Raw genomic sequence first — 23,213 nt, 5'->3', positions numbered from 1 at the left:
CGTATTTTTCAATGCAAGTTTGAGTAGATAATTTGAACCGGCGGTCAGCAACAGTCTGGTTCATTTGAAAACTTTGGGTGCAGTGTAGAAATTCTTTATCCCGATTTCGCCGCAAAACCGCGGAAACGACAGCCCTTAAGAATCACTAGGCAATGCACTGTAGTGATACTACTGAGTGGCAGCTTAAGTACCCTAGCCTCGATACTTCCAGCAGGAAAAATAAAATTGTGAAAAAAAAAAAAGAAAGACATCTTGTGATCAGCTAAAATGTGCGCCTGCAGAAAACACGATGTGCTTCACTGCAACACAGTGATGACGCGCGGGCATTATATCGCATGCTTCTCGCAACGTTAGCGCGTCATGAATTACCCATTCTTTCTGGCAATATAAAGAAATGAATAAAACACAGTGTGGCGGAACTCGCGATGTATGGGAATGTCTGAGTTCCTGTTGCTCCAGCGATTTGTGTACTTTTACCGCTGGCAGAGCTTTTGCCTGCTTTGCCTACTTCTGAAACTCTGTTCGAAAGCTGCAATGATAATGGTTCCCAGCTGAAACATCGTGATTTCATCCCACTGACTATTATTAAATTCCTATTTCACTAGAAAGAAAGGGCAAATAGTCTCATCATGACGTGCTGGTGCAGTGAGGACCAAGTGACACGGTGCCCGCGTGTCGCTACTGTGTTGCGGTAAAAATGTCTCACTTTTTCTTTTCTTTTTTTTCTGTGATTGCAGCCACGAAGCTGAGCGTTCCCTTTTGTTTGCGGCAAAACTGTGACCTTGTATTGCTAGAGAACATAAACCTCAGAGCCGCAAACTGGCGAGCGCAGCAAACGACCAGCTCTGATTTTACTTTGAATAATTTCAAGTTCCTTGCATCCCACTTTTTGTATGATTCGTTAATTCGAAAACCCACTTAATTTTAGTATTTATCAGGTGCCTAGTGACTTCTAATTACCAAGGTTTTACTGTATGTGTTTTCTTATGGACCCCTATTTCGATGTAGGCACTTTGATGTCTCTTGTACCCATTTGTCTCTGACATCAGTCTCTCCTATAAAGGGGTTTGACTGTACTAAACACAGCTTTCAACTTCTTTAACAGTCCTTAGATTCTGCCAACTTTGACAGACACTCTTACCATACTCGTCATGTGCTTCGAAAATTTTCTATTCAGATTGCATGCTGAAGAACAGTACAATATTTTTGGCAGTAGCGAAAAACGACCGGTTTTAGGGGCGAAGCTTCTTAAAGGGCCACTCACCAGGTTTGAGGATTTTGAGCTGACAAGCGCAATGCGTAGAAGAGGTGTTCAAGATCACGTATGCGAAAATTTGCAACGCTACGCACCGCGGAAATGGGTCAAATTTCAAGATCAAAGCTGCTCCCTTTCCCCTCTGCCGGTGCACGCGTAGAGAATGAGGGCATGATGTGGGCGTAGGAATGGCCATACGTACACGGCAATGCAGTGACGTTGGTCCTCTACGTAGACGAGTCTGCAACAGTATACCACGTGACAGCAAAAATTATTTAACACAACACACGTAGTTTATGTATTTGTTACTTTATGAGAATAATTAAACTTATTATAAATAATAGGACGCAAGAAAAAATTGTGCGAGTTTTTCTTTTATTTTTTTCCCCGAGATGTGGGGCTAATGTGCCAGCGTTTCGCATGCGTTCGTGTCTTCGCGGTCAGCGCATTGATCAGACGACCACCGTGGAACGCTCCTACGCGTTCGCGCACTCATTGTGCTCATCTACTCTACAGCGTTTAAGCCAGCGTTTTCAAACTATCCCGCAGAAACAGGCAAAAGACCACAAAATAACGCTGGTCAACAAAGCAACGCTGCTCGCATGCTCGGGGGTTGGACTTGTTTGGGCACGTCATGCGCACGTCATCTCATGGTGGGATGCTGGAGAGGGTGGGGAAGAGATTTGGCTTGCAAGGGCTACGCGGAGGAGCGGCAAGGGTTTCGAGCTCGCCTTCTCCCATCCTCTTTTCGCGCCGCTTCAAAAAATCTGTTTTCTCCGCTCGTGATGAACCGATTCGAAATATTTTTGTGGCAAAATGTTCCTCACCGGACACCCAACAACTTCCACTGTCTAACTAAAGTTCAGTATGGGGCCTGGTGAGTGGCCCTTTAAAAGGCCCGTAAACCACCTCCAATATTTTTTCAAGCATTTCAAGTAAATGCCCGCATCGTGTGCAGAATGCCGCCGCGATCAACAATTCTACACGTGGCAGCGCTACGAGACACCGGCACGCCACAAATTCCAAGAAACAATCTCTCCTTCTTTCGGACCTTTCAAGCCTCTGAGTGACATGCTGTGCCACATCTATTTGGCACCGAGCCAAATATGTTAAATATGTGGTGATTGGTTGAGCAAGAACCTACGACTTTCGGTCAGTTTGCAAGCAGCTTTCTGTGCTGCTTGTTGTTGTTCGTAGTGTTGCTTGCATGAGTGCAACACATACAGGGCACGGCGTGTCACCGTACGGGTCCATCACGTTGACGATCCATTGAAGGTGTGCGTATAACGCAGGGTTCATACCGGCACGATTACAGCAGCCACAATTCGTCAACAAGCACGCAGCTACAACACGGAGTCGTGGCAACCGTAAGTAGACGGTGTTTCAAGCAGCGCATCAGTGATGACGTGTGCCTCCCAAGATAGGAAGGGGCATGGAAGGGGCGCTCGGTGAGAGCGCAAAGGAACGTGGGTGAGGATACAGTGGAGGGAAGCACAAGAGAGTGAAAGGTGTGGTCGTCACGGTTTTGATAATCAAACGCATTTAACTACGCTATTACTGCACCGTTTCGAAACATTCTCATGGCTGTGTGTTTGTCATACACTCGTGCAAAATTTCCTCACCACAACTGAATTGCGACCTCTGGGTGGTTTATGGGCCCTTTAAGGCGTGGGTCGTGCGTCTCCAGCATATAGTAGCCACCTCTTGTTTTAGTCCTTGGAATGTCCACTGGATGGCGGTACGTGTATACGATAAATATGTGATGAAAAGATGCGAGATGGCAGTACTTGGAGTGTTCACTAGATGGACGGATGGACGAACAGGCGGACAGACGAACATACATGCATACAGAGAGACATACAGACAGATGGACGAATGGATGAACGAACAGCAGACAGACGGATGGACACGGCCATGGTTTGCTGATAAACTCCTTCGAAGCTTAGCCCCACTTATCATCATTCACTCTGTGGATATGCTGTGATTTTTTTTTTATGATACGTAGCAGTAGGCAAAAAGGTTTCTGCACATATTTGTTTAATCTCACAACACAACACACCAAAACAGTCCAACTTGAAAAAAAAGAAATCCACAGTGAGGATGTTTTTCTTTTTCCTTCTTTGAATACCAGACTATAGAAGTGAGAGCAGTGATCTGAACCAGGAGTTATTTTCAGATCAATTAGAGCCCACATTTAAGTCGCAGTGCGTGATATTCAAAGCATTTATGCATATCTTGAGCCGACCAATAAGAGAATGCCACTAAAATGCATCTACCTGTAAAATGACCTTACCGTGCATGTATGCTACAGATGACATATTAATTCCAATTACTGGGAACGAGTCTCATTTGAATCAGCAAGAGTTATATTTAGGTGGCTCAATATTATGGATTAATACACTATTAACTAGAAAGCTATCCATTGCATGTACGATAGACGCAGAAGCCTCATTATAATAGCGGTGTCAATAAAGCAGGCACTGCGAGATCTGAACGACGGCAATTTTTAATCCAGCTGGGTCAATGGCACTGTACTGTTACGATGCAAGTAAATACACACTGCATTGTGAATATTAAACAAGAGCACAAAAAGCCATTCGGACATAGGGGCATACCACTTTCTTGTCAGTCAATTCTTTGCCATATACCCGTCTTAATGAAAGCCTCGACGAACTCCTAAAATTAGTTTTCCGATTATCAAACTTAAAATGCAGTTGCGCATATAGTCACGCATCGCAACACAACACAATCGCCTATCAAGGCACTATTTGCAACAGAAGCAGCAGTTTATCAAGGCTTCTTGAAATTCAATTAGATAACGCAAGTGGTAAGCATCAGCAGAGAAAGACGCTTACTTGCATATACATATACATTTATAAAAAAAATCCCACAAGCTGTGGAAAAGCAAGCACTATAATTGACGAAAGCTGCGAACTAGTCAAGTGGCTGAGACATGTTTCAGAACTCCACATCAACCAACATGCAAGGATTCATTTTGAGAGTGGGCTCTAAATTAAAAAACAAACAAAAAACAATCACACACACATATACATTCAGTGAGACCCTTCAACTGCACTAGCCACAAGACAAGAAAAAAAAAAAAACACTGAAAGAAACCGACGTATAATTTACTATTCTATTCAGTCACAATTACTGAACAAACATTTGAATGTTAACTGTACACAGTCAAAACAAAAATGGGAGATTGCTACCAATAACACGTGTACAGACACACAGCTCTTCCCTAAACCCCCACCCCACCCCTACGAGAAACAATCATCCAAAAGAAGCGCTACTAACATTTTGCTTCATTAATATCTCACCAAGATTCATGGCAGCATCTTGGCACTCCTCACTAAACACTGGAGAGTCTGTCTTGGTTAGCAGTAGGAGCTATAAGAAAATTTTAAGGCACGTCTAGGGCGACTGGCGACTTAGTCCTCCTTTTTCGACAGCGGGTTCTTGGGCAACGGTGCTACGACAGCCTGCTTTGGCTGACGGGCCATCTCGTGCGGTCCCAAGATGTCACCAGACGCGTCGACCGGCAAGATTTTGGCGGCGGGAAGGCAGTCATCCGGCGGGGCTTCTTCCTTTGCCAGCTTGCTCTCGGGGCCTTCGTCGCATGTTTCCATGTCCGTTTCATCTGCGTCTTCTGTTCCGGAGAAGAGACGAGAGTTGTGTGTCAAACAGTCTGATGCCGAAAGAATGTGCTTTGAAAGAACGCTACAGTCAGCACAAGAATTCGGCACCAGTTCAAACTACAAAACCAGTTCGCTTCTTGAAAGATTTTGCTCCCTAGGATGAATGGGGAAATGAGCCAATATATTTTGCCAACACATCTGGACGGTAGCACATTATACGTATGACAGACTGCCAATGAACATGGCAACGTCAGCATATTATTCTGGTTAGCGTTACCCAGTTACTCAAATACCAGCTCTACTATGCTGTAGTAGAACCCCACTGCCAATGACAAGAATCGCAAGGGCACAAGCAGGAATAAAGTTTAAAGGGTTCACGCCAAGGAAATTAAAAACGGCGAGTAGTCTCTGATTTTACTGCTTCATGCACTGTGCTGTTTTCTCTACAATACTATACCAACCAAGGGCCACATCACGCAAGCACAGCCGAGTTGTTGTTAAGTGTCAGTTTAAACAACACCAGAAAAACGTCAACGTAACATTTGGAAGTTTTCTGCGTACTACGGCCCTCTGCCTACACTGGTTTTCCACACAACAGTAGTACCACTCGCCCAGCTAGCTGAGCCACGCTATGCCTTCTATGCCTTCAGATTCTTATTCCCTCCTTTCCATTACATATTGCACGCACTTTGCTTGCCTGCTGGGTGCTACTTCGCTGGCTTTCACAATGGGGGCGAACTGAAGTCAAGTCTGTTTTCATATCACCAAGGATGTTCCCGTAGTACCTTACCATTTAGAAGGTACCCATCTATGTGTTTACAGAATATTCACCGAGACTTCAAGCAAGGCAACTGTTGTTTTTGAGCAGACGCAATTATTCCACAGGCTGCGCTCAAACCAGGCTTGAGACCAGGCAAAAGTTCACCTGGTCTCAAGGTCACTTGGTTGATAAGGAATTGTGGCTTAATAATAATGCTTGCTTTGTGCTTGAGTGACAGCAAGATGTGAGGAGATTGTAGCTAGTAAGCGTCTGCTAAAGACACAATGTAGCACATTTTAGCAGTTTTTATTTTCATTTTCCATAGTGGGATTGACAGGAACTTGTCTTACTGCAGATATTACCGGAAAAAGTAACATGACAGAATGAATAACGCTCTTGCATGTCTGCAAACAAGGGTAAACTACTCTTATGACAGGCTTGAAGCCTGGCGTTTGCACAAGTTGCTATACACATTGAGTGTTTGTGAAGTTTTGGTAAAGTTGGAAATGCACGGTGCAATTTCTGCTGGAAATGACAAATGCTGGTAGGTCGCAGGCATCCTTACGACACACATCTGACAATGCTTCATGCAGCGCATGTTCCTCCTCAAGAGATGACGAAAAGAAAAGTCACAGCTTTGCTGCAAAGGCGAAGCAATGAACGCGATAGCAACAAATTGGAAGGTCATGCGCAGATTGGCAAGCAGATGTAAACATGCCCCGCATTTCTCACGCACAAATGATGCATGAAACGGACTCAAAAGTACAGATGAACGTGAATAAGCGTCTCAGTTGTTACTTCGCAGTGTCTGAAAAGCGTGCCCTTTTCGCAAACGGAGGCTGTGCAACGATTGCAGTGACCGTTGTGCGCCCAGTAACTACAACAAATTTGTTCCGACGAAACCCAAAGGCTAGCCAAGACGTACGATTCTCCCCACTACAAAATAAGGGTGTGCGATCGAGCGTACACCCCATACCCCTTTATTCTCTACGCCACGGGCGTAGCCAGAAATTTTTTATTTTGGGGGGGGGGGGGGGGTCACACTGACCCTGCTGGGGTGGGGGCACAGACATGAGCTTTCCTCTGTGACGTCATTATTGGCGGTAGTTTAAACATGTGGTGTACATGTACATCAAGTCATGAGATTCCCTCTCTGTGTATGGGGTTGTGAATAGAGTAAGTGAAAGTACAGTAAGAATGATTGATGGGTATGTGGGGTTTAACGTCCCAAAACCACCATATGATTATGAGAAATGCCGCAGTGGAGAGCTCCGGAAAATTAGACCACCTGGGGTTCTTTAACGTGCACCCAAATCTGAGCACACGGGCCTGCAGCATTTTCACCTCCATCAAAAATGCAGCCACCACAGCCGGCATTCGATCCTGTGACCAGCGAGTCAGCAGCTGAGTACCTCAGCCACTAGACCACGGCGGCGGGATAGTACTGTAAGAAGTATTGTAAAATACATTAAATGACAGGTACAGTGACCGTTTGCAGAGACGGCCTCTCGTCGCACCACTGATTGGACTAGTCTTCCAAAATGCATTATTGCGATGAACCACCCTATCGTAGAAGACATCATTAATTGTTAGCCTCTGTTAAGTGTAGATGGCGTAGTCCTCGTCAGAGCAAAGTGCGTTTGACAAGCCAAGGAAGGTTCTACTAACAACGAGGAATAAGAGGTATACACAGCATGTTTTGTACATTCATAGTTGTGTTTTGAATTTACTTATTTTGCTGAGCGACTTTCCTACTGCCTATGACTGTGACTGCATGCCTATGGGGGGGGACGACGACGAAGTGTCTCTTCATAGAACGCTTCTGCTTTCGGCTCCGAGCATTGTTATCAAGTTTTTCGCTTTCTACGGGAGACGCTGCTCCCTGCCCCAAGGCGACGGACGCGGAGTCATCCACTGGTCCGCCCAGCCAGAGGTCTGCTATGGCGAGCTCCTCGGTAAATCAGCGCGCCTGGCCCAGAACCAGTGAGGCCAACGGTGATAGTCACTGCATCATGGCTGTGGACGTGGAGCCTTCTGCGGCTATGTCCGACCATAGACCACCTTTGGCAAGCTCGTCGCGGAAACGAAGCACCTGTTCGAGCACCAGCGAGGACACGGAACTGTACTCGGCCACTGGCGACGACTCGTCGGATGACGACTTCGAGACCGTGAGAAGCAGGAAGGCCAAAAGAAGAAGTATCAAGTCGTCTTCACCAGCAGGGACATTAACGTCTCAGTCAAAAGGAGAATGCTGGCCGCACACCATCCTCTTCATGCCCGAGGACTCCACCATCAGCCTTCGAGCAGTAAACAGGCAAGCTCTCTCTATGTACTTTGAGGGGGTAGCACCAAACGACATTAAGGATATCCGGGTGAACACGCGGAAGAATATTCTAGCTGTGGACACAATGACTGCCAGCGCCATAGACAAGCTTCGCAGAGTATCAGATTTGGGAGGCATCAAAGTACGACCGGTTATTCCAATGGACGGTGCCTGCACGGCGGGAGTAATCTACGACATTGATTTGGCCATAGCAAACTCACACCTCCCAACTCTCATAAAACCAGCGAACGAAGGAGTTCTCATCGCGAATGTACTTCGCCTCGGAAACACCCGATGTGTAAAGATATTGTTCAAAGGAGATTCCATTCCGTCGCATGTCAAAGTGGGACACTTCCGACATCCTGTTCGACCATTTGTCCCTAAACCACTCCAGTGCCATAACTGCATGAAAATTGGTCACATCAAGAGTGTATGTACAAACACCACAGTATGCCCCCGATGCGCTGAGCCGCACACTGCAGACGCATGTCGGGCAACAAGTCTGAAGTGCAGAAACTGTGATGGTCCGCATGATGCTGCATCCAAGGAATGCCCTCGGATTAAGAAGGAAATCGCCATTATCAAACAAATGGTTAGGGACAATTCAACCCACAGAGAGGCTGCTGAAAGGGTACGGCGGCGACGTAGTCGCCGACGGAGGCGTGGAGGACAGAGTGTTGCGCATAACCCATTTCCTCCGAGCACGAGTGAAGTAGTAAGCACGAAGCGAAAAGAAGTGGAGAAGCTCACAGCTGCGGATGAGTGGCCTACGCTTCCGCGTACACAGCCTGCAAAGGAGCCTCCTGCGAGGCCTCGCCGCCCTATACCTTCCACCGAGTCTACTTCCGTTGAGGATGTGTCAAGGGTCGATCGACAGATCATCCCGATGTTACGATCCCTCGTCGCTGTCATGGCAGACATACTAAGAAGCCTGGGAACTCCAACCGCTCGAAGCGGGTTACAGGTGTTGGACGCGCTGAGCCCAGTCCTCGCCTCCCTCGCGTAGAGTCATGGCAGGAGATCAACAATCGTTCCGCAAAGACGTCAGAGAAGCATCAGTCATCCAGTGGAACGCAAGAGGACTTAGATCACGGATTTCCGATTTTCGTCAGTACGTGTTTTCTAACCTTTTCCCAATCATCGTAATATGTGAACCGAAATTATCAAACCCGATCAGGCTATCTGGCTACGAATCAATCCCGTCCAAAACCCGAAACGAAAGCAGCAAGGTCATTGTGTATATTCGTCGGGAGCTTACCTACATCATTCAACCTGTGCCGCCTCACGATGAGAACCAATATGTTTGCCTGACTGTGAAGCAGAAAACCCTCACCTTCACATTAATAGGTGTCTACTTATCTCCCTCAGCCCGTTTTGATTGCCAAAGACTGGATGACATTCTTTCGAGCGTCCCGGATCCGTGGATAATTATAGGGGACTTCAACGCCCACCACCCAATCTGGGGAAGTTCAAAAGTCAATACCACGGGCCGGAGGCTGGCTTCATTTGTATCGACTCATGAACTGTCTCTACTTAATGATGGGAGCCCTACATTTCTGCGAGGATCAACGTACAGCAGCTGTTTGGACTTGACGTTCGTGTCACGTCGCTTCGCCACAAGCGTTAAGTGGTTTTTAGACATCGAGACACATGGTAGCGATCACATCCCCAGTTATCTCACCATCGAAGGCTTTGCTAGCGACCACCCGCCGAAAACCGTACGGAAGATCGATCTTTCAGCATTCACAACCAACATTGAACACGCTTGTGAAAAAGGCTTAACCTCTGGCATTGAGCAAGCGATCAAACAAGCAGCGCAGAGTGCGATGCGCACGCTGGCATATTCTTCAAGGCCCTCAGAAACGGACATGGAGTTAGAGCGACTCCGTGCGACTCGTCGGCGTGCGGAGCGTAGATATCGACGCACAAAATCCATTCAAGATCTACGGATGGCCAGGCGCATGCAAAAGAAGATCCAGCGTCGTATAGACAAACTGGAGTTTCAACGGTGGGCGAAATTTTGCGCGAGTCTAGACCCTCGCAAACCGCTTTCTCAAATATGGCGAACCGTGCGAGGCCTACGCACATTTCCCCAACAACGTTTTCCGTTTAAAGCCTTGGCCCTTTTCCAAAATAGAAGGGATATCGAGGTAGCGGAAGATTTTTGTAGGAAGATTGCGGGCCCACCAAATTGCACAGAAGCCCTTACTGCTGATTACACGCCACATTCACTTGACCCGCACCTGGACCTGCCTTTTTCAATGGAAGAACTGAATGTGGCTCTTGCTTCATGCAATCGATTGTCATCGCCTGGGCCGGATGGCATATCATACCGCCTATTATGCAATCTCGGTGATCGAGCACGAAGTGCTTTGCTGGAAGTATTCAATGAGTCTTGGAGAGATGGAACGGTCCCCAGAGAGTGGAAAACAAGCCGGTTGGTTGCACTTCTCAAACCTGGAAAATCGCCTCTAGAGCTGACATCATACCGCCCAATAGCGCTGGCTAGTTGCGTAGGGAAGCTGATGGAGCGAATGATCCTTGCCAGACTCGAGTGGTTCCTAGAACGCCATAGAATATATCCAGACGCCATGGCCGGTTTTCGTCGTCTTCGGAGCTCCATTGACAATGTCATTGACCTGGTGACCTACGTACAACACCAGAAAATGAGCAGACGGTTATCTGTCGCACTATTTTTAGATGTCAAAGGAGCATATGACAATGTTTCTCACGAAGCCATACTTGACGCCCTCGAGTCAGTTGGTTTGGGTGGGCGAGTGTACCGCTGGATCCAATGCTACCTACATATGAGATCATTGTTTATGCAAACTGATGATGGGCCGACTTCTGAACATTATACACAGCGTGGTGTTCCTCAAGGTGGTGTATTGAGCCCCACACTGTTCAACCTGGTTCTGATCGGTCTCGTTGAACGCCTACCAGATTCCGTGCAGATATCTCTCTATGCAGATGATATTTGTGCCTGGACATCAGGTGTAACACGTCCTCAGGTACGTGCGAGACTCCAGAAAGCAGCGAATTCAATATCGGCGTACCTTAGAGAACAAGGCCTCGAGATTTCTCCTGAGAAATCGGCGCTGGTCGCGTTCACGCGGAAGGCAATGACGTCATATCCCATCGCCATCAATGGACACAGTGTCTGCTACGCCAGGACCCACAGGTTTTTGGGGGTCACGATCGATCGAAATCTCTGCTGGAGTCCCCATGTGGCCACTCTAAAGAAGCGCCTAACGGCCATCGCACAACTTTTCAAGTTCCTCGGAGGCAAAACGTGGGGCACATCAGTGCACGCGATGTTGCATTTGTACAAAACGCTGTTTCTGGGGTACCTGCGGTATAGCTTGCCGGTTCTGACGAACGCTTGCAAAAGCAGTATACGCACAATAGAAAACGCCCAGGGCCAGGCACTCAGAGTTTGTCTTGGATTACCACGCTGTACATCAACAGCGGAAACCATCGCAATCGCCAAAGATCATCCGGCCACAGTGCACATTACTTTGGAGGTGCTTAGAGCTCATATTAGACACCTTGCTCGTGCCCCTGCCCATCACCTAGCTTCGCTTCCAGAAGATCGACCGAGTGCCTCCTTCTGTAAGAGAGTATTGACTTTCCGTGAGTGCCTTCCAACAGTCTACACACCTCCGGAACGGATACTAACACCTCCTTGGTGCTTGGACCGACCAAAACTGCGCTTGACAGTGCCGGGGATTCGCAAGAAGGCGGAGCTCTCGGCGCCAGCTTTAAAGCAGATGATTCTACTCATGCTACACGAAGAATACAAAGATCATGTCAAACTTTACACGGATGGCTCGACAACTGTTGGAGGATCTGCAGGAGCTGTGATCTTCCCAGCAAGAGCCGAAACCATCCAGTTCAGAACGTCACACAAGACGACATCGACAGCCGTGGAGCTCGCGGCACTCCGCAGCGCACTCCGCAGGATTGACCAAGAGACACCACAAAAATGGAGCATTTTTACTGATTCGAAACCAGCTCTCCAATGTCTACACAATACTCTACGTCGTGGTCCTCAAGATCAATTGGCGCTCGAAATACGACAACTGTACCATCACCTAATAGACGAAGGACATGACATATCTTTTCAGTGGTTACCAGGCCATTGCGGCATCATCGGTAACGAGCATGCCGACAATGCAGCTAAGAATGCTCACGAAAATGGAGTGATGGAACCTATTCCACTATCAAGAAGCGACGCAGCAGCAAAGATTAATACGCTTGCGCAGGATGTCGCAAGGTCTATGCGGAATACGCCCGGTTTTCTCCACACCCGTCTTCACCGCCTGGACCCATGCCTACGACTTACTATTCCATCTGGCCTACCCCGATCCGAGACGACCCTTCTCTGCCGTATGTGGCTTGGGGTGTCTTTCACGAACGCTTTTGCCTGCCGCATCGGAATGAGAGACAGCGCTACATGCGACCATTGCGACAATGACGAAACAATTGAACATATTTTATGTCAGTGCCCCCAGTACAGCTCTCAGCGACAGTCCCTCTCAGCAGTGTTTGCTCGCCTCGACGACCAGCCATTTTCTGAGCAGTCAATCTTGGAATGTCGGAAAGATCGAGCTTCACGCCAGAAAGCAACGAAGGCGCTGATGAAGTTTCTGCGAGCGACCCGCCTCGTAGAACGATTGTGACACTACTGTGTGCGAGTGTGTGTATGTGTGTTTGTGCTTCTCTTCCTCCCTTTCCCCTTACCCTTTCCCCAGTGCAGGGTAGCAAACCGGATATGTTTTCTGGTTAACCTCCCTGCCTTTCTGCATTAAATTTTCTCTCTTGTCTTGCATGCCTATGGGAATGGTCTTTATGCTAAGCTCTAAGTGTTCTCTTCCTATCTGTCGCGGCATGCCTCAAAGAAGCATCTTAGGGCCAATGGCTCTTCAATATCTACATAAATGATATTGTCTACATAAACAATAACGCTACATTTCTACTGCACGCAGATGACACCAGTCTTTTCGTGTCAGGAAGAAAAATCATTTGAAATTATTGACAGAGCTTAAAACGTACCTTCAGATGTGCTACGGTAGTCTACTGCTCATCGCCAGCGAATAAATGCGAAAAAAACAAAAGCTGTCTTTTTCATATCAAGAGGTACGGAAATTGAATTTCCCGAATCACTAACGCTTGACGGAATACTTGTGGATATCGTGGAGAAACATAAAGCTTTAGGCGTGACTTTTTCCACTCATATGACATGGTCATGTCATGTTGAATCCCTGACAAAATCATTATCGCGTCCTGCTGGTGTTCTGTCACTATGTCGCCATTTTCTTCCGGAAAAAGCTAAGGTGCGGATCTACCACGCTCTGTTTTTCTCGCACATAAATTACTAGTCTGGGGCACCACAACCTTGAGCAATATAAAACAATTCATTGCAAAAAAGAGCACTGCGCTATATGCCAATGCCTGTAGATTCTCTGTTACACCGTTATACAGTCAACTGCCGATTTTTCTGACACCCAAATTTTCGGACATGCCCGATAATTCGGACATCTTTGGGGAACCTCCACGATTCCCATAAAATCAATGTATAAGGAAGTCTGAAATTTCGGGCGCTCAAACCCCCCCGGAGTCCAATTTTCTGGACTTTTTGAAGCGACGGAAGATCGGAAAGCACCACTGACCTCCAGTAGAAAACGGCACAACTGCGTCACACGCGATTACGATCGCATAAATGAGCGCGCCAGTCTACTGTGGCGGCATCTCTTGCTTAGACTCATTGATCGTTAGAGGAGAAACACACACGGCCTCCGAGATTCCTAACACTGGCCGTGTTTATCGTGCAAGGATGCTTCGCTAACAATCGAAACTATCCACCCGGAAATTTTTGGCGCCAATAAAGTTTCTTTCGCTTTAGTGCTTGTGCTCGTGCGTGCCACTCTGGCTTCTTGCGCAGCGCTTTCGCGAACTTTGACCACTTTGAACTAGAACTAACCGTCACACACCGATTTGGTCTGGCCCCGCTGGCTATCTTGAATGTTTACCAGCGCCACTTCCGGAGTACCCGAGGCACCGTCGCCTGCCATCACGCCATTTTGTTAACGCAGCCCACATTTTGTTTGGCTAGCTTAGTGCGTGGTTGTGCGATCGTGTGAAGTGCGCTCTGCACACGCTAAGCCTAGGTGCTTCGACGCTCGTCAGCAAACTCTTTTGTTCACATCATGAGGATTTCGCTTGCCTGCGATGGCCCCCACGCCGCCTTCATCGCGTCCTCGCCAATGGCATCGAAGCACGGAAAACAGTGCCGTCGGTTAACGATGGAGAAGAAAGCCGCCATTATTAAGTTAGTGAAGAGTGGCCGATTTCAGGCTGACGTGAGCAAGGAGTACGGCATTTCCAAGCAAACAGTTTCCGATTTCCTGAGGAACAAAGACAAGATCTTCGAAGCGGCCGAAAAACCGTCTGGTACCTTGACCCTCTTGATCCGAGAAATATCAATGAAGCGGTGCGTTTTTTGCTTGCATTGAGAAATATTAGCAAAATGATGCGTTTTTTTTTGCTTGCATTTAAAATTATCAGTAAAATAATGCGTTTTCTTTTTTGCTTGCATTCATTTTTTCGGACTGCCCGAACTTTCGAATGGTTTTTCGCTCCCTAGAGGGTCCAAAAAATCGGCAGTTAACTGTAAAATAATCAGTATGAAACATATGTACAACTTTCTACTAATTTATAACTACTTCGCTGTAAAAAGACAATTTTAAACATTCATTAGAGATTTGTCAAACATAAATATACAAGACACGGATTCACGGACTCGTAGTGCGGACAGATGGCTCGTTCCTCGTTCTCACACAAACTATTTCCTACACTTCCTTAGATACACATCATCCTCCTTACTAAATAAACGTGACCCCAACTTTCTTGTGTTTTCAAAATTGTCACCCTTGCATAGTGTACTTTGTAGTGTGTTTCCATTACGTATGATATGTGACCGAATTGAAATCATTCTGCTGGTGTTTTGCACCTTGTAGCATAATATTGCAATTTATATCGCGTTCAGGAGTACTTTCCATGAGTAAATAATATTCAATTATTTAGTTTGCTCTTTGTACCACTGTTTTATTTGTATAATACTCTTCTAATTTTTTGTTCATTTCTCTGGCTATAAATGTAAAAGCTTGTATTCTGAAACTGTTGCCATGTATGTGGGCCTTCAGGCATTTTCAAGTGGTTTTTTTAACCCCTTTTCGCCTGAGAGACCCTAACGTGTTGAAAAAAAAAAATTGTTGGAAATAAATAAATATGAATACATGAATATGAATATGTGTCAAGCAGCCCTGATGCAGTGGTAGCTTTTAGTCAACATTTCTTTCTTTACTGCGTGCATCCAAGCATGCTTGTGATGCACAATAAGTAATTTCTTTTTGGCAGAGACAGCTGCGCCGCGCGGCGCACGAGCCACCCCCACACAGAAACGGCTGCTGCGCCGCATGGAAGTGACGTCATGCATTTTTCGGTTAGGTGCTTTGTTTGAATAGTCGGGAGTGCCTAGTGGTACGTCTACACATAACGACAAAAACAGTTAAAATTACGCCCAAACGAAAAAGTGAACAAAAATGTTAGTTAGGTTTAGCGTGACAATAATACAAAACCGGCTTGTTTGCCATCTCAAACTGATCGACAGCTGTGGCGTAGTTGGTTAAAGCAACACATCAACTGGTGAGGTCGGTGGTTCAAGTCCCATTGCAGTTATCGATACTTTCTTTTTTTTTTTGTTCACACATGTACTGTTTTAACATTTGCGCCTCCTCGTCAGCCCGACTTGCTGCTGGTGGTGGTCCCGTACACAGGCCCTTTAATTTTAGATCTTGGATGACTCTTGCAGGATTGACTATATTTATTATGATAAAGTGTTTTGCGAATTAATGCTCTTAATCGGCGAGACGCAAAAAGACACAAAAAACTCGAATGCAGCTGGCTGCATTGGTTTCTTTGGCACAGGTGTCAGGAATGTTGATTTCCACGGTTTATCAAAGTTTTGATGACAGAAAGGTGCACTGCAACGTAGTCTCGGGCAACTTTTTTTATGTCGCTCAGTGTAGCATCACCTGACGAGGTAACCAGCAGGCCGCTTTCTTTAATATTACTGACCTGTCACCAGAATGTTCTAGACAATCACCACTTAATAAACAATGCCCAAGGGCAAGTGCCGACGGCATTAGCCCATCTAACTACAAAACAGCTTGTCTGCCTTGCTCAATAACACGCGCGGCCTGTGACAGCATGGGAGAATTCACGTAGCAACGGATGAGAACGGCCATACGTGTTCGCACTTTACAAAACAGACGGCAATGCAGTAGCTCTGGCCTTCGTAGATTACAGGCTTCGTAAGAACATTACAATAAAGTTGGTTCCATCCACCGTATGAACACTTCGCCGACGCACTGGGGTTTCATGCATGTGCGTCCGGTCAGTCACACGTGAACTGTGCGAAAGCATTTATTTCATCATCGACCTTGTCCTTCGCAACAAGCAAAACTCGGCAGCAAGAACACTTTCACATTTGACAACACCACGCTTGGCATTGCAATCTAGAAAATGCAGTACGTCCAACAACTGTAATCCGCACATCGTACTGAGAAACTTTATGGCGCACACTCTCAGATGAAGCTGCGGCGCGGTGGACGGCCGCGCTAGCTCCAACTACCAGGTTCAACTAAGCAACCAGCAATCATATGAAGCAGCGACGACACTCCAGTCCTCCTTGGGAGTGGCCTAGGCCATGGCCACGATTCCATCGAAGTTTTCACCACCTAACACATTGCAGGCGGCTACCATCTCGCAGTGTTTACCTTTCGCAGCCGCAGCGCCCATGACGCCCCCTGTACTTAAAATACTTGTAATATGTATTTAAACAATAAGCCTAGGCTAATTGACTCGTTAAACACCTGCTTAGTAAAAGTTTTGTAGGTTTAACGCATTACACACGAATAATTTACACATTTAATTAGCTTTAGGTAATAATTTTTAATGTGACGTCATTTCCGTGCAGCGCAGAAGCCACTTCTGTGTGGGGCTGGCTGCTGCGCCGCTGGGCGCAGGAGACGCTGCCTTTTTTTTTGTAAGATATGCAGCACCTTGCCAACACGGCTTTGCACATGTCATTTTTAATGACTTGTGAGTGTGTGTGTGTGTGCATGCGTGTGTGTTTAGATGTTAGAAGAATGTGCAAGGGTTTAATAAAAATGTTATTCTCTAGTTTAGGAATAATTTGGTACACGTACGAAGGGTCACCCTGTAATATGCTTTAACGTGGCCTATCAGACCTCTGAACGGTGTCTAGATTTTCCCGTAGAAGGAACCTCTGCCTCGTGAACATTATTGTAGTGGCCAACTCCAGCGAGATCTCTTCCGGCGGGTACACGTATGACCACCGCTGCAGCACCAATCCCATCACCGAGTCAACGCTGGTGGCCATGATCCCTGCCCGAATTCTCTCGGTGTGCCGAACCGAAGCCTTGAGAAACACCGCGACACGTTTTTTCGTATGCAGACATTATCCATTGCAAAAGCGCCCAGGAATGATATTGTGACAGCAGCAGCGCTTAGTTTCTAAATCACGTCAGCTCGAAGAAACGAAAAAGAAAAAAAAAAAGTTGGGTAAGTGGTGGTGGTGGTGGGTGGAGGGGATGTTGGACGTAAAATTTCGGAGGAGTTTGAACCTGCCTAATCCCCCCCCAGGCTACGCCACTGCTCTATGCGGGCCAAAGTACGCATGAGAGATGAGAGCAGCCGCGCGCTCACTACGCTATCTTGCTGATATGTTGAAACAATAGTTGTTCCCCCCCCCCCCCCCCCCAAGATGCCCGCCAACAGCGGTAAGTGATAGATATGAATAGGTTGCCGTTTGAACGTTGAAGGAGGTACCCTTCCGCGGCCTAGTGGTTAATGCCTTGCATTCATGACGTGGAGGTCCCACGTTTGATTTCGCTTGCCTGAGTCTTGTTCCTGTTTTTTTTTTTCTTTCTTGCGTTTTCACATATATATATACGTATGCATACACGGTGCAAGACATCGATGCCGACGTCCACGTCAACGCCGGCGGCGAAATCCAGCCGAGACTCGCATGACATGAAGTTTTTTTTTTTTTTTTTCTCAAGCAATATGGACAGCAGCTGCCTCTAAGCACAGTCTTGCTTTTGTTTAAATTAGCCAGTGCATCTGTGCCATGTCACATTTGAATTTATCATTACTTTCATGCCAATGCGCTTGAGTCCCTAATAACACAGGTGTCAGCAGTGCATTGCATCTTTGCCCACAATAAAGACGACAGGTGGTTCATGCTTAGAATTTTCGCCAAGCCGGTAGGTTCGGAGTCAAGTCACGCTATAGCAACCAGCTAAATATAATTATCATAATTTCATTGTCCTTTCAATGGAATAAAATGTGCTTACTAAAACATCTGGGACCATATATCCAAACAGGCCAGTGGAACCTACAACCAAAAAAATTTTGATTATAAAAAACGTAACTAGAGCCATTTCTGAAATGATCTATACATAGTGCACACACGATCAGTGAGCTTTATTTTATAATTAGTTCACCCTGAAAATGTTGATTTTTTTTTACTTTGGAGTCATCAAGGTTTTACTGAATACATCAAAATAATATTCAGAACTGCCTTTCAACAAGTCAATTCTCGTTTAGAGAAGGACTTCTTTGACATGATTTTCACATCATTTTTAACATTATCTGTGTGTGTCCATATCCATCTAGGAGTTCTTTTCCTTAGCACTTCTATTCAATTCTTGCCACCAACGTTATTTAGCGGTATCACACCTACCACTCAAAGACATGAGGTGGCAGCTCTTAACGTTGGTGCTTCTCAGTCCAGAGGTTCGCTTCACGGTTCCTTAGAGTGGGCCAGGTGTTTCAGACTTAGCAGCGGTCGCAGTGGTGACAGTGACTGCAGTGCTTTCCAGTTTCATGCTCACAGAACCAATTGTAGCAGGGGACTTTTGCATGCATGACGTTAGTCCTGTTACGCAGGAAAGCCCGCCTTGAGGAGTGGCTGGTTTTCCTAGAAGGGAAGCGTAGGCACAACCACCATCAGAGTGTAATATACTTACAGTGCCTCAGTCATTCTAAGACTAAGCTCCTTCTGATCATTATTCTGGAGCAAGTATGAGAGCGATCGGTGAAGCGTGCAATGCTTCCATGCCTTATGAGGCAAAAGTTGACCTGTAAACCTTGACCTGCACTAGATATCTGTTTTATGCAACCTTAATGACCAACAATAGATAATTAAGCCAATAAAAGCATAAGGAATGCTATATAGTCAAGCCCATACATAATGGGCCCACTTAATAGGAACTTTTGCCTAAAAACTAACGATACCTGAGTGGAAACATACAATATTTCAATGGCCCGAAATCAAACTTACAACGCGGGGCTCGGAGGCGTTCTCATTGAAGGAGTCCCAATGACTCGCATTGAAGGAGTCAATGTTCATAATAATTGCGAACTTCTCTGCTTGTGTGCAGGTAAGGGGGCTCAAGGACAAACGCACATCCCGCGAAACGGCAATCCAGCGCAACAGCGCTTCTTCCAGCTTGGGAATGCGCTGCCGTTCGAAGCCTCTTCCTTTGGTCGCCAAACATGTCCCCATCATACGCTTGCATAATCTGCTCTTCGTACTTCACGTAAGTGCTCAGAGTGCGATTCTTCACATTTAACTTTTCCATCACTTCTTTTCAAGATGCACTTGCTTGCAACGTCTTCAATATTTTCACCATCACAGCCAAATCCTTTGCTTCATACTTCGCCCTCTTCACTGTGGGATTCTTGCAGAGGGTGTCGCTCGCGTGGTGGTCACACGCACGCGCACGAAGTGTACAACACACACACACACACAAAAAAAAATGCACGGTGATGAAAACAAAATAAAAACCAGAAAACTTTTCAAAATATTGCAAACAGTAAGGCTGCATATGGTACTGATCACGTACAGATAATTAATTTAAAGCACACTAGAGGTCAGCAATCCAACTCAACCATCACGCAAACGTGTTCGACGCGCAAGAAAAAAAAGGAACGGCAAATCCGTGGGTTCTCCGCGTTGCCTATTGCTGATGACAGTAGCGATGGACTGCCTTCCATTTTGGTTGTTTAAACTACTACCGTGTGGGTTTTTTTTGGGGGGGGGGGGGGATGCCTCCGAGATGTACAGCTAATTCCTACCCATGGACGAAGTTTTGAATCTCAGAGGCTGCAATCCGATCCCAAAGTTGTTCCCAAATCACTATTCACGATCCCAAATCACTATTCATGATTTGAGAATGCTTGCCTAATGTGATCCACCCCATCCTTATTCTTCCAGTTATTTCACTGCCATGATTTGGCTCTGTGGTTAGTATGCTGTACTAAAACCACTACAAGAAAACACTGCTCTCTGCAGCACATTCTTTGTCTTTATCACAATTATTATTGTTCATCATATTTATAAGTGACATTTATAATCATGTCATCTGTTCTATGAGTGCATTTCCTCCATTGTTATATTTATACAGCATTCCTTTATTTTGATTGTTTAAATCTCTTTTTCCTGCTATTATTGTACTTCATTAAAGGGACACTAAAGGCAAATAAAAATTTAAGTCAGAGTAGAAGAGCAATGTATGGTAACGTCTAAAACGTCAATATTATCAACAGCAGTGCTCTAATAATCACGAAACTAAGGCAAATGAATGGCACCACACGCGCCACGAGTGGGACATTTCTAAAATGATCCCAGTGACGTGAGCTTCTGACTATAATTAATCACTGGTAATCAAACCAGCTGCTGTAAAAAAACAACTTTCTATGCATTAAAACACATAATAAAATGCTGATTCTATGCTTCCATTTGATTCATAGAAAAAAATACCGTATTTACTCGATTCTACCGTGCCCTCGATTGTAACGCGCACCCAATTTCCAGGACGGAAAAAAAATAATAATAAGACATCGATTGCAACGCGCACCTATTTTTCTCGCTAGCCCGCACGATCACATCACTCGAAAAAACGACTGCTTTTGGGAGCGTCTTCCATTTAAATATGAGGTACCGGGGAAGCTTGTGCCCACCTGACGTGTAACAGAGCATTGCCGTCACTGTAGTTTTACCGTGGACCGATGTCAGCACGCGAACTCGCTTCGCCCCCATCTTCTCAACGGCTGTGGTGCCAGGCATGTTGAAGTAAAGAGGCGTCTGATCGGCATTCCCGATTTTCCCAAGCAGGTAGCCGTTGTTGTGCCGCAAGTTTAGGACGAACCTCTGAAAACTGTGAAGCTTTTTCATCGTACTCCTCCGCAAAACTTTTCGCATATGCCCGTTTTCCTTCGGAGGGAAAAGCCTTTCCTCTTCATAAAGTTAGTTAGCCAGCACCTGCTAGCTTTAAACTGGCTCCGCATTAGACCTTTTTCTAAGGCTAATTGCATAGCCCGCACTTGGAGCAGTTCTGTCGTCACGGGCCGCTGTGCCGCTCGCTGCTCAAGCACATACTCGCCGAGCAGCTCTTCATTTTGCGGAAACCGACCCTGCTGTGGTCCACTGAAGCCTTTGCGTGAAGCTTTGCTGTCGACAATCTTCTGCTTTTGTTTCCACCAGTCCCGCGTGCACGTTTCGGGAACTCCGAACGACCGCGATGCGGCCCGATTTCCGTCCGTTTCTGCACACACGATGACTTTTCTTTTAAAAGCGGCATCGTGGTGCACTCGAGTTTTTGGAGTCGGCCCTTCCATGCCGTCGATGCTAATGCACTACAAGATGACGAACTCCTCAGCACACGTACGAAGTGCTGCACATGGGAAACACATAGACAGAAACGGCCGACGCGCCATGCCGACACACGTAGGGGGCGGCCATTTCGGAAATGCCGATAGCAATAGAATGACCGTATTCATTTTTTCGTACTCGATTCTAACGTGCATGCGATTTGTGAACGCGCTAAACCGGAAAAAAGGTGCGTGTTAGATTCGAGTAATTACGGTAACCGGCTGCCATTACTGTTGTGCGAGTGGTTCTAAAGTTCTGTTTTTGTCTGGTTAGGCTGGATAGGTGGTGCTCAGTTGAACCAAGCAAGTAGAAAATCGTTCAATGGCCATTGTTGCTGCTGTGGCTCCCGCTACTTTTGCTCTGCTGCTGCTAGCGTGGGTGGCCGCGCAGTAAAGGCGGGCAACTTTGGCCACGGCAACAGTGGCGTCAATAAGACCACTTTGAGGTGGGTGACTTAAAGTGCACGGACGCGATCAGGAATTCTGAAATGTGGTTTTATTTTAATATAAGCACTTCCTTGGCACAGGAGATTTCTGGACCGCTATTTCAACAATCAACGTCAACTTTATATTTGCCTGTAGTGTCCCTCTGAAAGCCTAGATTTTAAAACTGCTGCCACATACATTCACCCTCAGGCACTTTGCTTTTATATGTACTAACTACTTTTTGCATTAGGGACATTCCACCCTTAATTGGAAAGATATGATACAGAGGTGGAAGCAAGCTTCAGTGTTTTGGAGCAGCTTTGGGAGCTGGAATAATGCAGTTTTGCAGCAGCTCTGGAGCAGAAAAATGTGTGTTTTAGAGTATCATAATTTAGTTTCAGAGCAAATTTCTCGGGCCAAACATCACTGTTAATTATAATTTTTGCTTTCTGGTAAACCGAAAAATTCTGTGGTTTTTACTAAGCATGCAATGCTGATCAAGCAACCAAAATTACCCGAAATTCATATATATATTTAACTTTGCAACATCCAACCTGAAAGGGCATCAACTCACAAAAAAAAAAAAAAAACATAGGCGCTGCTTTGGACAGCTACTAGACCTCATATGAATGAAAAAACTTAAGGGGACACTAAAGAGAAACAATGAGTTGTTTTAGATTCATAAACTGCACTCGCAGAACTCTAACACCATAAGTTTTAGTGACATAGATTCATTGATAGCAGCGAAAATCAAGCTATGTAGGACCCAGTAGACGTCTTCGAAATTCTATGACGTCGCAGTGTTTGGTGCAGGAATTTCAGAGTGGCGTCTCCACCCACAGTTTCTTTTTGCACGTTTTCTCGCTTACGAAGTGTCATGTTGCAGTAAGAGTGGTGTTTTCAAGATTGTGAAAGTGTACTTTGTTAATACTCGAAAAAACAGCGTTGTGCTCTTTAGTGTCCCTTTAATGTTAAAATGTTGCAATGTTCCAAATGTGATTAAAA

General features: G+C 46.0%; 1 protein-coding gene across 2 annotated transcripts in view; it reads right to left on the bottom strand.

Moving 5' to 3' along the window:
- Positions 1 to 4,362: 4,362 nt before the first annotated feature.
- Lnpk (zinc-ribbon metal-binding protein lunapark) overlaps positions 4,363 to 23,213 on the bottom strand; it is a 43,766-nt gene continuing 24,915 nt past the window's right edge. The window contains exon 9 of one of the 2 annotated variants that reach the window (XM_037423416.2): positions 4,363 to 4,907. In XM_037423416.2, the coding sequence (XP_037279313.2) occupies positions 4,690 to 4,907 (218 nt within the window). In that variant the 3' untranslated portion in view covers positions 4,363 to 4,689. Of the gene's footprint in view, positions 4,908 to 18,809; positions 19,048 to 23,213 lie in introns of those variants that run through there. The other variant, XM_075893636.1, reaches the window with a different exon arrangement.

Source organism: Rhipicephalus microplus, chromosome 4 (genome assembly GCF_043290135.1).
Source record: "Rhipicephalus microplus isolate Deutch F79 chromosome 4, USDA_Rmic, whole genome shotgun sequence".
Classification (NCBI taxonomy): domain Eukaryota; kingdom Metazoa; phylum Arthropoda; class Arachnida; order Ixodida; family Ixodidae; genus Rhipicephalus; species Rhipicephalus microplus.
The sequence above is the reverse complement of the archived record's forward strand: the minus strand, read 5'-3'. Positions and strand labels throughout refer to the sequence as shown.